Source organism: Pholis gunnellus (genome assembly GCF_910591455.1).
Source record: "Pholis gunnellus genome assembly, chromosome: 15".
Taxonomy (NCBI): domain Eukaryota; kingdom Metazoa; phylum Chordata; class Actinopteri; order Perciformes; family Pholidae; genus Pholis; species Pholis gunnellus.
Genome location: NC_136542.1, coordinates 1,294,190 through 1,307,760, shown reverse-complemented (window position 1 = coordinate 1,307,760; position 13,571 = coordinate 1,294,190). Strand labels below are relative to the sequence as shown.

Genomic DNA, 13,571 nt, shown 5'->3' with positions numbered 1-13,571 from the left:
AACAGGGTGCAGGTTGAGGGTTGAATGCTAACCGTGGAGCGGTTCATTGGTGATGACAATAGAATGACTATTGTGAGAATGGAAGGAGTTATGAGCACGTTTCAGCAAAACTAGGAAGAGCTTAAAATTCTGTAAAATGCATTTTGTAAAATAAGTATGGAGCTGGAGTCAGGAAGTGGTTAGCCTAGCTTAGCATAAAGACTGGAAGCAGGGGGAAACAGCTAGCCTGGCTCTGGTCAACGTATAAAAGAATACTGACTCCAAATCTATACACATGTGTTTGTGTATTTACTGTCTGTCTGTCTGTCTGTCTGTCTGTCTGTCTGTCTGTCTGTCTGTCTGTCTGTCTGTCTGTCTGTCTGTCTGTCTGTCTGTCTGTCTGTTCTCCATCTTTTCACATGAACCTGAGTCACGTTTAAAACTGGAGACGTGACGTCGTCACTTCTGCTTTTGTTTTCCGCTCTGAGGAGGTTTTTCTTCCCAAAGATTTCAACTTGTTTATTACTCTGCTGTGACTGAGATCAGGTCGGCTTTTATATGCGTGTTCGGTTGGTTACTAAGCCTTTATTTTGTAATTTTTCTAATGTTGTTGGTGTGTGTGTGTGTGTGTGTGTGTGTGTGTGTGACTTCAGGACATCTGTGAGGACATCTCGGACCATGTGGAGCAGATTCACGCCCTGCTGGAGACGGAGTTCTCCTTGAAGCTGCTGTCGTACTCCGTCAACATCATCGTGGACATCCGGTGAGATATGAGATGACGCTGTTTAGATGGTGTTTATGACGTTCTCACATATTTATGTTCTGTGATACTTTAAGGGTTTCTTCTCCCGTTAAATAGTTTCTCGTGAGTTTAATGTTACTTTTTATTTGTGGAGTGTGGACCAGTGAATGTCTTTGACTTCTTTATGCTCCAACAAACATCGACTTGTTCTTTATTGTTTTGTGTATTTTTGCTTTAACGCTTTATTGACGTGCGTACGATGCAAAGAGGCAAAAACACGATCGATAGTGGAACGAACCACGACACGAAGGGGTTTAAAGAACGACAAGAAAAGAAAAGAAAACTAATGAAACAAGCAGCCAAGCCTGTCAACCCTACGAAATAATACAACGCAGTGAATAATTCACATATTAAAAATAACACTTAATACATAATACAATAAATGAATACAGATATTTAAAAATGAGTCCAATAAATAAATACAAATATAAAAAGTACAAAAATAAAGTACAAAAATATAATAAAATAAAATGCTAAAAAACTAACCGACCGTACATTCTGTAAGCAGGTCAGTCGTTGTTTTGTATGTTAATGAATTGGTAAAGTCACAAGTCTTTCACAGTCTACAAGTCAAGCCCTGAACATTCAGACTCTAGAACTAATCACCAAGAAGGAAAATAATAAACTAAAGCTTTCAGTGCTCTTTAGACCGGAGATCTGTTAAACTACCCACAATCCCACACGAGTCCGGTTTGATACCTACATGATTTGTTGGTGTTAAACATGGAGGCCCTGCTGTCTGAAGCCGGTGGTGTTTTTTGTCTCGTGGTGGTTTCAGGACGGTGCAGCTGCTGTGGCACCAGCTCAGGGTCTCGGTTCTGGTCCTGAAGGAGCGACTGCTGCAGGGCTTACAGGACTCCAACGGGAACTACACCCGGCAGACCGACATCCTGCAGGCCTTCAGCGAGGACCAGCACCAGGTAGACAACCAGCCACTGACGCTCCTCGACACACCACGGTGCTCTGTGCTGGGTCTGGAAAATACCAAACCGAAACATGGTTTCCTCTGATAAAGTGCTTTAGTTCAATATAGTTTAGACTTTATTTGATTCTTCTTCTCCAGACTCGCCTGGACGCTCTGACGGAGGTGGACGACTGCGGCCAGCTGACCATCCGCTGCAGCCAGGACTACTTCTCCTTAGACTGCGGCATCACCGCCTTCGAGCTGAGCGACTACAGCCCCAGTGACGAGCCCGAGGCGCGAGGATCTCAGCCCACCGCCGACGAGGAGGAAGAGGAAGAGGAAGAGGAGGAGGAGGAGGAGGAGGAAGAGGAGGATCCCTCCCAGGAGCTCGGTCACACTCGAGGCCCAAAACCGGAACCGGGAGCAGAGGAGGGCGAAGGAATCCGCCTCTCGAACCACGAACACCACAACAGTTTACCCGAACTCACCACGAACCTCAACCATTCTCTCTCAGTCATACCCACAATGCACTGCGGCACGCCCAACCACGGTGAAAACGTGAAGCGCCCCCTGCAGGGCGTGAGCCACAGCACCGAGGTGTCGCCCACGCAGCCGTCTCTTCCCAAGAGAGCCGCTCTGTTCTCAACCGGAGGAACCAGGGCGGAGGACTCGAGGGGAGGTCTGGGGAAGGTCGGCCCGCTCTCCGGCCTCCAGTTCCAGGCCGAGCTGAGCCGGAGCACCCCGTCTCTTATGGATCCTCCAGACCGCTCCAAGTTCTGGTTGGAGCTGGACTCGGCTTACCCAGAAGATGTTTCCCAGTCCTACGAGAGTCTGCAGGTTTGTTTTCTGCTCTCGTCTTTAGTTCTTTCACGTAGATGAGACCTTAAAGAAACTGGAAGCTCTTTCTTATATGTTTGTATAAATGACATGAACTCAAACTTCCCAGATCATGAACGGACGCAACCTCCAGAGAAACCACGTGAGCTCCAAGCAGTTAGGCCGCTCTCAGCGGAGCGTCCAGAGACCGCCGACCGACCCGAGGAGTTCTTCTGGGGCCAGACGGACCGCCGACGCCCCCCCCGCCTCCACAAGACCCGGCGTCTCAGGATGAAACATCGAAACAAATGGAGAGGACGCAGAGGGAGACACACGCACACAGCGAGGGGGACTCCGACTCCTCGCTGCCCTCCCCGATGAGGGAGCAGTTCCTCTCCTCAGACCTGGAGGCGTCCGGAGAGGAGTCCGATCCCCGACCGCGTCCCGGCAAGACGGCGGTCTGGATCGTGAGGCGCCCGGGGCAGAAGGTGAGCGAGTATTCGTTTAGTCCAGGAGGGAAGTTTGGAGAGTTGGTACACAAACTCACTCAGAATTCAGTCTGCGTTACTGTTCACGAGTGACATCATCAGAGGCCTCCTTTAGTTACTTCATTACGTCATTAAAACTACGCGTGGGAAGACAAAATATTCAAAATATGTAATTTCCTGTTATGATGTCATCTATTTGTTTACATCGTTCCTGTCTTTACCATGTAAAGTGCCTTTTATTACCTTTTAAGCTTTGTGCAAATAATGTGTATGAATATTAAAATGGAAAATGCCCAAAAATATGATCAGATTCATAAAACCGTGCGCACAAGTTTCCCTTTTTATAAATCACACTCAACCTGAAAATGTGTCGCACATTGACGAGCCTCGTGTTCTGCCCTCAGTCGTCCATAAATGCTCAATACGAAGCACTTATGAATATTGATAAACATATTGTTCCTGTGGAGGCGACAACAACGACAACAAGTGTGTGAGAGTCTGACGGCTGCAGCAGCTCTTCATGCAGGAAGTTCTGTGACTGAATGTGTTAATCCACCAAAGAAGGAATAGAGTGAGAATACGTGTTTAGATGATGCTTTACCTAATCCTCTCTACAGACAGGAAGGACATGAAGTCTGTCAGGCCAAGAATTAGGAAAAGGAGGCTTTTGATCAAATACCGAACGTATTGGTGGCCGTCGTAGTTCTGATGGTTTTTACTTTGCACAGTTTTCTGTCTGTAGTTTATTTGACTGTGTTTGAATCGGATGCTTCTCTCCTCCGTCAGGGCGCCCAGGTTTCCTCCAGAGCCAGCCCAGAGAGGGAGCACTGGTACGGGTCAGAGGAGTTCCTGGCCCTCCCCGCTCAGCTCCGTAAGACGGAGATGCTCGCCATGAAGCTGGAGAGTCTGGCTCAGTCCATCCCTCTGGTTAGTTCAGATCCACTCTCTCATGATTGTAAACCTTTAAACTGAATGCACCTCATTCTTTGCACATAATTCCAGTTTTACGCTAAAGAGAACCCCACACTGCTGATGTTTCTGTTGGTTCTTTGTCCTGCAGAGGCCCGGTGACTGTGACTCTACCCAGGAGGCTTTGCAGGACGTGGATGACTGGGATTTGACGGACTGGGACGGCGGGGACGACCTGCCTTCTCTCCTGCCTCCGTTGGTATATCACGTTTATCTTCTTCAATGTTTCTCTCTCCTTAAATGCTGGAAAACATTCGTGGATCCAGAATATATTCTCATGACGACCCCCCCCCCCCCCCTCAGCTTCCTTACAGACGAAACCTGCTCAGCCGCTTCAGCTCCACCTCCTCCGGCGACTTCGCTCCCTCATTGGACGACAGCATCGAGTCCGGTCCGCTGAGCGACCTGCAGTCTGAAGACGAGGAGGGACGAAGGTCTGCTGCGGATCGGGGTCTGCGGCCGGCAGCGCCCCCGGTGGACGTGCGTGGAGGTGCGTCTCTGGTGCAGCAGTTGCTGGAGGACATTCAGAGTCAGGACAACGACCCCGCCGTCTGGAGGAAGATAGAGGTACGGACAGTAGTCCTGTCTGCCTGTCTGTCTGTCTGTCTGTCTGTCTGTCTGTCTGTCTGTCTGTCTGTAGGACTCCATCATCTCCCCCCCCCCCACACAACAGTTTCTCTCCCGAGGAGAGCAAAAGGAAAACCCAACATCACATCAACACACAAGTTGCTCCTCATCTACACTTTCCTACAACTCCTGTCAACTCCTGCTGGTTATGCGTGCAGCCTTTTCTAGATAAACTTCTGTCAGCGCAGGACACAACTCAGTTAGGTTTAGGCAACAAAACTACTTAGTTAGGTTCAGGAGAAGCTCGTTGTTTGGTTGATGAGAACAACCTCCATCGTTTTAGCTGCATCGGCATGTTTTCCGCAGCAGAACCACGAGACAAATCCCTGCACTTGTCATCCTGACAAGTCAAACCAAAACCGCCCCGTCCCCGTCCCCCGTCCCCCGTCCCCGTCCCCCCCGTCCCTGCAGCCGTCGTGATGGATTGGAAGGGGCCGGTATCGGATCGTCCCGTGGCCCCGTTAATTCATCACCTCCCCTCTAAAGGTCACGTTTGATTGGCAGGCGGATTATTGATGAGGCTGCCCGGTGAACTAATCAGTCATATCTGTCATATTGAATATGGCGAAATGTCAATAGCTCTGGGGATCCGTCCTCCTCGTGGCTGCTCCTTTAATTAGCGCCATAAAGAAGCTCCTCTGATTTCTTTTTATTGTTTTTGCTTTATTCAGGCTTATTTCTCTCTCTCTCTCTCTCTCTCTCTCTCTCTCTCTCTCTCTCTCTCTCTCTCTCTCTCTCTCTCTCTCTCTCTCTCTTTACTGCCTAAATATTCTAATCCTGAGGATTCTTTAACGCTTCTCTTTGCTGCTGTGACGTCCCGGTTTGCCCCCTCGGGGGATCGATGAAGTTCAGCATATCTGATTTATCAGGTGTTAGCCGGGTCAGACAGAATATCACAGCGCTGCAATAAGATTATCAGTGAGGACGGGGGGGGGGACGACGACACACGATCAATCTGAGGATCAGTGGTGAGCGGGGCGTCCTTGGAGCTGGGGGGGGGGGGGTCAGTGACCCAGAAGGTCGTGCGTTTGATCCCCTCGTCAAACTCCTGTCGTCCGTATTCTCAAATTCAAATCGCATCGGCCACATTCATATTCATAACTAATGATGATTTGAATGATGAAATGTCAACGCTGTCCGCGGCTCTTAAAGCTGACAAACAGAAGAGAATCTCAGCCACGCCCACTTCCTGTTCCTCCTCTCTAACGCTGTGTGACTTTCCAATGAGTAAGAGATGAAACACTTCGAGGTGTCCTGATGAAAATAAGCCATGAATGAGATCCATTATTTATTGAAAACATAAATAAATGAAAAGGTACTTTACATGATACAACAGAAACAATGAACCCAGTAACAGCATCAACGAGGCAGAGAGGCCTTTCTAAAACCAGACGTCTCGTCCGGCAGGAACCTCTCTGGGTTCCCACTGAGCGGGTAAAAGCAGCGGCTCTGCTGGCAGACGTATCTATGCGCTCATCCCTCGCGGCGTGCCCCTGAACGCCTCACGCACAATCAGCATCCATAATCCCCGGCACATTCAGGGCCCTGAATCATTCAGACCCCCTCTGGCTCATCTGAGCTCCAGCACAATGCACACATGGAAAGGGCTGCAGACACGGAGCCGGAAAGATTCTTTCATTTCTGTCTTGTAAAAATATTTATTCCCAAAAGATTACAGAAAAACTCCTAAATTATAAAACAAAACGCGTAAAAACTGCCATGAATTATGCTCTGCTGGCTCTCACATGACACCTCGTGTTAACCACACACACACACACACTCGTCGTTCCTCTCTGCTCCTGGGTAATTAGCTGATTAGCTGCTTAATTAGCAGCATGTAATCATGGCGATGGATGAGCTGCCTAATTGAGGAAGTGAAGAGAAGAGTCTCAGTGTGGAGGATGACATTCTGTCTCCGCTGAATACAGCAGAGGAGAATAAAACGGGACGGAGAGATCATCCGTCCAGAGGAGGGAGGGAGGGAGAGAGAGAAACCATACGAGAGGAGAGAGAGAGGGAGGGAAGGAGAGAGACGAACAGAGAGAGAGAGACACACAGTGAGGGAGAGAGAGAGAGAGAGACAGACGTAGAGAGACAGAGAGGGAGACACAGAGAGAGAGAGAGATGGAGAGACGGAGAGAGAGACGGAGAGATCTCTGTTGGAGCAGAAATGAATGAGATGTGTCCCGTGTGTCCCTGGAGGGAGGAGGACTCTCTCCTGTTTGTTGTTGGAGTGGATCTGATCAGAGTCTGGTATCTGAAGCGTTGGAGGTAGAATAGAATAAATCAGGACAGGTGCACACGTCCATGTTAGTTTCCTACTGAGAGGAAAGACCGGAAATGAAGCCTGACGTGGACTTGATTTAGCTGTTGAACTGACGTCTTATCATCTTTTCACAACTGTAAATATACTTTTCTCCCGGAGTAATTCTGCTTTCTTACACCAAAACATATTCAACAGGAAATCAGGAAACAGAGCTGTTCTGCACGTTCAGTCTGATTTTAAATCCTGTTTTAAATGTGTGAAGGTGTTACATTACTCTCTAAAGGTGAACTGATGCAGATATGTTTGTCGTATCTGTCCAGATCTTGAGATATCCACATTTAACCTCAAACCCTGTCTTCTAAAAACTGTTTCTTTACAGCTAAACTGCATTATGTCAGATCACCATCTACGTTTTAAACACGTGGTTGAAGTGAATTGAATCAAAATAAAACAAAATACAACAAAACTACTTTAAGTTTCATATATAACATTAAACGTAATGTTAGAACCAGGCGGCAACGTTAAAGCTGCATTCTCTCTAGTGTCCACCAGGGGGCGACTCCTCTGGTTGTATAGAAGTCTATGAGAAAATGACTCTACTTCTCTCTTGATTTATTACCTCAGTAAACATTGTAAACATGAGTTTATGGTCTCAATCTCTAGTTTCAAGTCTTCTTCAATACAGCATGATGTTCATTTAGTAAATGATGGTCCATTTAGAGTCACACAGACCATAAAGCAGGGGATGCTTTAGGGGCGGGGCTACACAGTGATTGACAGGTCTCTACCAGAGACGTATACGGCGTCTCTACATCACTCCTCCTCAGTCCAGATGTGGTCACTTCCTGTTCACCGGTTGCAAAAAAAACAAGATGGCGACGGACAAAACGCCGAACTCGAAGCTTCACTTCGTTCACTACGTCCAGTTCTTATATACGGTCTGTGGTGTAAACATTGGACATGAACACTGGTCTCCTGGGTGAAAGTCTTGTTTCTTTCACCCGTTCGTCCATTCTGACCTTTTATTAGAAACACATTTGTATCTGACGACAGAAAATTTCCGACTCACAGAGAAAAAACAACCGTCAAACGGACACACACTTTATAAAACAAACTTAAAACAAAACTTTTATTTTGCAGTAAGTATTTCTTGTTTTTTTTTGCTGCTGTTGGACATGAATATTTAATCCGAGACTTCCTCCTCTCCTCTAACCTTGACCTCCTCCTCCTCATCCCCGTTCACACAATCTGTGTCCACATCACGTAAAAACATCCGCGGCTTGTTTCACGAGGTTCTACGAGAGCGACGCGGGAAATACACATACGCTCGGCCTAAAGTTTCCTAATTGAGCTGTATGGGACGTGGCTCCCGAAGAGCACCGCCATGTCCTGAAAACCAAACGAGAGAGAGAGAGAGCGAGAGAGAGAGAGAGAGAGTCCATCAGTTAGATAAGTGTCCTACACGTCATGTGATCACATGGCGTGTGCTGTCTGGGCCGGCGTCGGCGTCCTCAGTGTGAGGTGTCTGTGTGTTTGGCGGCTCTGCGGCAGGCCGGCCTATCTGAGAGCAGTGGGAGTCAGACACACAACAGACTCGGATCAACACTCGTCTGATTGGCCCGGCGGGGGGGCAGAGAGGATAGGAAAATAAGAGAGAGAGACGGAGGAGGAGGAGGGTGTTATTCTCTTCTTTTGTGTTTCTATAGATAAACAAGTTGAGGACGAGGTAAAGCTCACAGTTTGTCTGCAGACAGTCAAGTCTGAGAACTTTATTTCCTGTGAAACCCGCCGACATCTGATAGAAATGTGCAAAAATATGAGCAAAGCGCAAACAAAACCGAGATCCAACGTCATGTTTTTAAACAATGACTGATCTATAAAGGGACATGTTTCATGCAAAACAGAGGATTTCATTCAACACTGACATTATTCCTCATAAGCTGTTTACTTGCCCGATAATATGAATATTCCACGAATATTTCCGTTTACATGCAGCCGTTCGTATTCAGATGAACATAAAACGAACTCGTCTTCGTCCTCAGCGAATCTCACGGTGACGTCGTTCTCTTCTGTGTTTGGCGGCTCGACGTCTTCACGCGTCGTTGATCACGTTAAAAGACGTCAAAGTGAACATCAGCAGCTAGCAGATGTTTCTCAGCGTGTTCCAGAGGTGGAGAACCTGTTGGACCTCTTTCATTCCTTCAAACAGCTTCTCTCAAAGATATTTGTTCATATATGTAAATATTAGCGCTGGGCAAGTTAACGCGTTATTATCGCGTTAACGCATTCATTACTTAACGCCGACAATTATTTTATCGCGCGTTAACGCAGTTTTTTCTATTTTAAGCGACATTTTTAACACAAGAACTGGCAGCGAGCGGTGAACAGCTGTTTGTGTGGCGTCTCTTCCGTCTCCCTTCACCTACATTCCCCTGGGTCCTAAGTCCCTCCATGTACAGCTTCTTATCACCCTCTATGTACCAACGTACATTTATAACAAACACCACACATATTACACGTAATCAGCGTCGCATATGTGTCTGACCAAAACACCAAAAAAAAGAAAAAGAAATGATTCATTTAAATTATTTTTTTTAGAGGTTTTAAAGTGTTTTGTTTGGAATTTGTATAATAAGCATATCATTTAGTTATCGCTACTGAGAATTTAACAAACGTAAAAAAAAGAAGAAAAGAACATGATGTACGTGACTAATTCAGAATATACAAACAGAACATGATGTTTACATAAACTGTATACAGCGCGTACTTTTTATTAATGATTCAAATAAGTCTTCTATCAAAGAGAGGCAGCGAAGAAACAACCGAAAGACGTGTGTGTGTGTGTGTGTGTGTGTGTGTGTGTGTGTGTGTGTGTGTGTGTGTGTGTGTGTGTGTGTGTGTGTGTGTGTGTGCGTGTGCGTGTGCGTGTTCACACATTAATATGTTAAACATCGCGGAGACGACTCTCTCCCCACGGCAACAGACAGCTGGTGGCGGAGGGGTCTCCCATGGACGATCTCAGGGACGCGGTCAGGTGTGACAGCCTGTCTCCTTCTCTCTCTTTATTTCTTTCTCTCCATCTTTCATCTTCTCATCTTTGCACTTTCCATTCTTCTTTTTCCTTCCTTCCTTTCGAAATTTGAACGAGAAGCAAGTTTGAGTTTCAAAATTATAAAATAAATAAATAAAAAGGCAAATGCCAGCATGAATGTGGTTTTAGGAAGCTGCAGTCCTCCATGTTTTCTATTAAAGATCATTTTAATGAATTTCTAATCAAACTTTCCTCCCCTCCAGTTCTTTTCGCTTCGGACGATCAGCGCACAACTTTTACGTAGTCAAACCAATAACTTCGCCTCAATCCTCCCCGAAAAGGAACATTTCGAAAAAGGAAAAAGAAAATTTTCATCATTTTAAAAATGCTCCTCAATCACCCAAAAACTTCGCTTTCCCATCAAAACCAACAGACTCGCTGGAAGCGGTTCGTTAGCTCACAGCTAACAGCTAGCATGGTAACATGGTCTTTCTCATGTAATATGTTTGAATTGAAGAATCCTGCAGCTCTTAAAGTGACTGTGAGGAACTTTTAACTGGTCCTGAACCAGTCTCAGTGTAGTCCTGGTCCTCTATCAGACCTCCATCAGTAAAGAGACCATCAGAGAGAAGATGGTCTGTTTCTATAGAGTTATTCTTGATGCTCGTCATCGGAGCCACCGGGTCGGATTCATTCAGGTTCACCAGAACCTCCTTCAGAGACCGGTCCACCGTGGACAGACCCAGATCCTCCAGCAGAGACCGGTCCACCGTGGACAGACCCAGATCCTCCAGCAGAGACCGGTCCACCGTGGACAGACCCAGATCCTCCAGCAGAGACCGGTCCACCGTGGACAGACCCATGTAACAAATACATTTGTCTCCAAAACGTAGTGAATAATAAAGCAGATCAAATGGAAATACTGTAGTATAAGTAGCGTAAAATGATGTATGATCGTAACATCAGAAGGTATTTCATCTCTATACGATCACAGCGTCTCACACTTCTGTACATCTCGTTCGACCGACGTCCGTCTTGTGACGCGTTAATCATCGAAGCCCAACGTTCCTCCTCCGGGAGTTCAAGTCCAAGCCGATCAGCGTTCGTCGTTGTCAGAGCGCCGTCAGCCGAGCGGTAATTATCCGGCGGTGAAGAGGAGAAAGCGCAGGAGGAAGAGATGAAGCACATATCAGAGGAGGAGATCGGGTCGTCTCGGCTCCCAGCGGGCCTCTCGGCCCCTCAGGAGCCATCGCTGGTTTAGAGACTTCAAAGAGGAGCCCAGTGCATGCTGGTCCATACATCCAAAACCAAACGCTGCTGTTCACGCCTACATCCTCTTCCTCCTCCTCCTCCTCTTTTCCTCCCTTATTCACCACCGTTTCTCCTCTTCTCATGTTTCACCTCCTCACCTCCTCACCTTTACTCCTTCGTGCCCGCTTCCTTCTTTTCCTTTTCATCTTCTTTCCTCTAATCTTGCTCCTATTTTCTGTCTTGTAGTTTCCTCAAAAGTTTCATTTCCTTTCCTTCTCTCCTTCTAATCTGCTTTCCATCTTTGCCTTTCTTCCTTTTCTCCAATCTTGTGTTTCTTTTTCGTTCCTCCTCATCTCCTTTGTTTTCCTCTCCTCTCCTCTCCTTGTCTTGGTGTTCCTTTCCTCTGTTTCCATCACCTCTTTCCTTTCCTTTCCTTTCCCTTCCTTCCCTCATCTTCTCCTTCTAATCTGCTTTTCATCCATGCTGTTCTTGTTCCTTTTTATCTCTCCTGTCCTCTGTCTTTCCTTTCCTTCCCTCCTGCTTTTTATGTCCTTTCCTTTATCTTTCAATCATTTAGTTTTTCTAATTTCTCTCTTTTCCTTACTTGCTTTCCTTTCCTCAAGTCATCTTTCCTTTCCTTTCCTCTTGCTCTCGCCTGTCTTTCCTTTTCTCGCGTCTCCTCTCTTCTTTCTGTCCTTAACTTCATTTGCATTATTTCCTTTCCTCTCATACTCTTTCCTTTCCTCTAGTCATCTTTCCTTTCCTCTCCTCTCCTCTCTTGTTTCCTTTCCTCTCTTAATCTCCTCTCCTCCTCCTCCTCCTCTCCTCCTCCTCCTCCTCCCGTCTCATCAATACTTTTGATTTCCATCTCTCCTCCCTAACGAGCGGCGGAGAGATGGACGGAGTCATATCGATGTTTTTTTTTTAAGGGTCACGGTTGTAATTAACATACTGCCGCTCAATCGGTCAAGGTTTCACCAACACAGACGCTCTGAATCATAGAAGGTGTGCACACACACACACACACACACACACACACACACACACACACACACACGTACAGATTCGATGCAGCGATTTGTAGGCGAGGTGAAAGGATGGGTGCACACATGCGGCAGGTAATTTCCATCAGATTTACCTTCTCGCCGCCTCCTTCACTCCTCCATCACTTTTCTAGATCGCTCTCAGCCAGCGATACGAAAAACACAACGGCGGATGTATAAAATATTAGGACCGTCTCCTCGTGATGATCTGCAGTCACAGTTACACTTGTTATTCAGACGAGGCGTTTGAGGTCTGACGGGAAACAACGTTGTGTCTTCGGTTTTATGTAAATCCTCCTCCCCGGGTCTCTGAGAGGAGCCGGTTGGATCCAGACTGCAGGAAGTCGGGCTGCAGCTCCTCGCTGACCTTTGTGTTCGAGGTGTTTCTCGCTCTGTGAAGGCGTCTCCACTGAAACCATAGAAGAAGAAGCACCGGCTCTATTTACTTTACTTTAATTTAAAGGCTTACTTTAATTTAAAGGCTTGTAAAAACCGCTCCACACCGAGATCGAACAATGTATTATTATATTTAAACTCGTACGTTTGTCTTCAATTCTTTTTCATATTGTTCATTAAGGGGGTTGAAATAATAGGATAGAAGACAAAAAACAGGTAAAATAACCAACATAAATACGATTTTTTTGTAGCTCATGACGAACAAAACAAAAAGCTGAAGTGCATTCTGCTTTTTTTGTTAACGTGCATCATGAGCAACGCAAACAGCAGCAACAAAACAATTCTCTGGGGCAACATGGCCGACGTCTTAACATGAGCAGTTCAACACCGTCCATCGAGTTTTACTGTCCTCACGTTCCTTTAGATCTAAAAACACTTCTATTTCATTCAGAGACGCGTTACGACTCTTTCCTTCTGCTCCTTTGAAATAGTTCTACAAAGTGTTTTACGGTTTTATTAAAGGGACAGTACTGACTGCAGTACTCCAGAGTACCTCTAGAGGTATAAGTGCCACCGTTTAACTACCGTGTTGGAGAGCAACACACCTTCCAACAATCACCTCTCTGGTTGCTTTAACTCGTCAACACGATCTCTCCCCGACATCCACCAAGTCGTCTTTATCTTTATCTGATCAGGAAACGATCAGTTGAATCGTGTCTGTGGTTTCAGGATTTTAATGATCGATCAGCGTCGTTCCATAAGCATGAAAACATCATAAAATCACAGCTTCAGTTCACACAAGCGGAGGAAATGTGAAACATTCAGTATGAACGTTCACTCGTTGTTAGGTTTAACGTTAGTGAAGCTTTAATCACTGATTCTTGATTCAAACCTGTTGTCCTCCTGATGGGAGCAGGACTCCATGAACTGCTGCTGGTCTTGTTTTTAGGTCTGCAGGACAGTAAACACCGTCAGCAGGCGGTGAACCTGCTGCTGCTG

At 46.4% G+C, this 13,571-nt stretch overlaps 1 protein-coding gene across 1 annotated transcript in view; it reads left to right on the top strand.

Moving 5' to 3' along the window:
- akap6 (A kinase (PRKA) anchor protein 6) overlaps nucleotides 1-13,571 on the top strand; it is a gene marked incomplete at its 5' end in the record, with an annotated part of 139,880 nt that overhangs the window by 13,887 nt on the left and 112,422 nt on the right. The window contains 8 exon segments of the mRNA XM_079174641.1: nucleotides 633-742; nucleotides 1,560-1,701; nucleotides 1,845-2,522; nucleotides 2,632-2,760; nucleotides 2,762-2,989; nucleotides 3,776-3,916; nucleotides 4,050-4,157; nucleotides 4,262-4,525. Of these exon segments, the coding sequence (XP_079030767.1) occupies nucleotides 633-742; nucleotides 1,560-1,701; nucleotides 1,845-2,522; nucleotides 2,632-2,760; nucleotides 2,762-2,989; nucleotides 3,776-3,916; nucleotides 4,050-4,157; nucleotides 4,262-4,525 (1,800 nt within the window).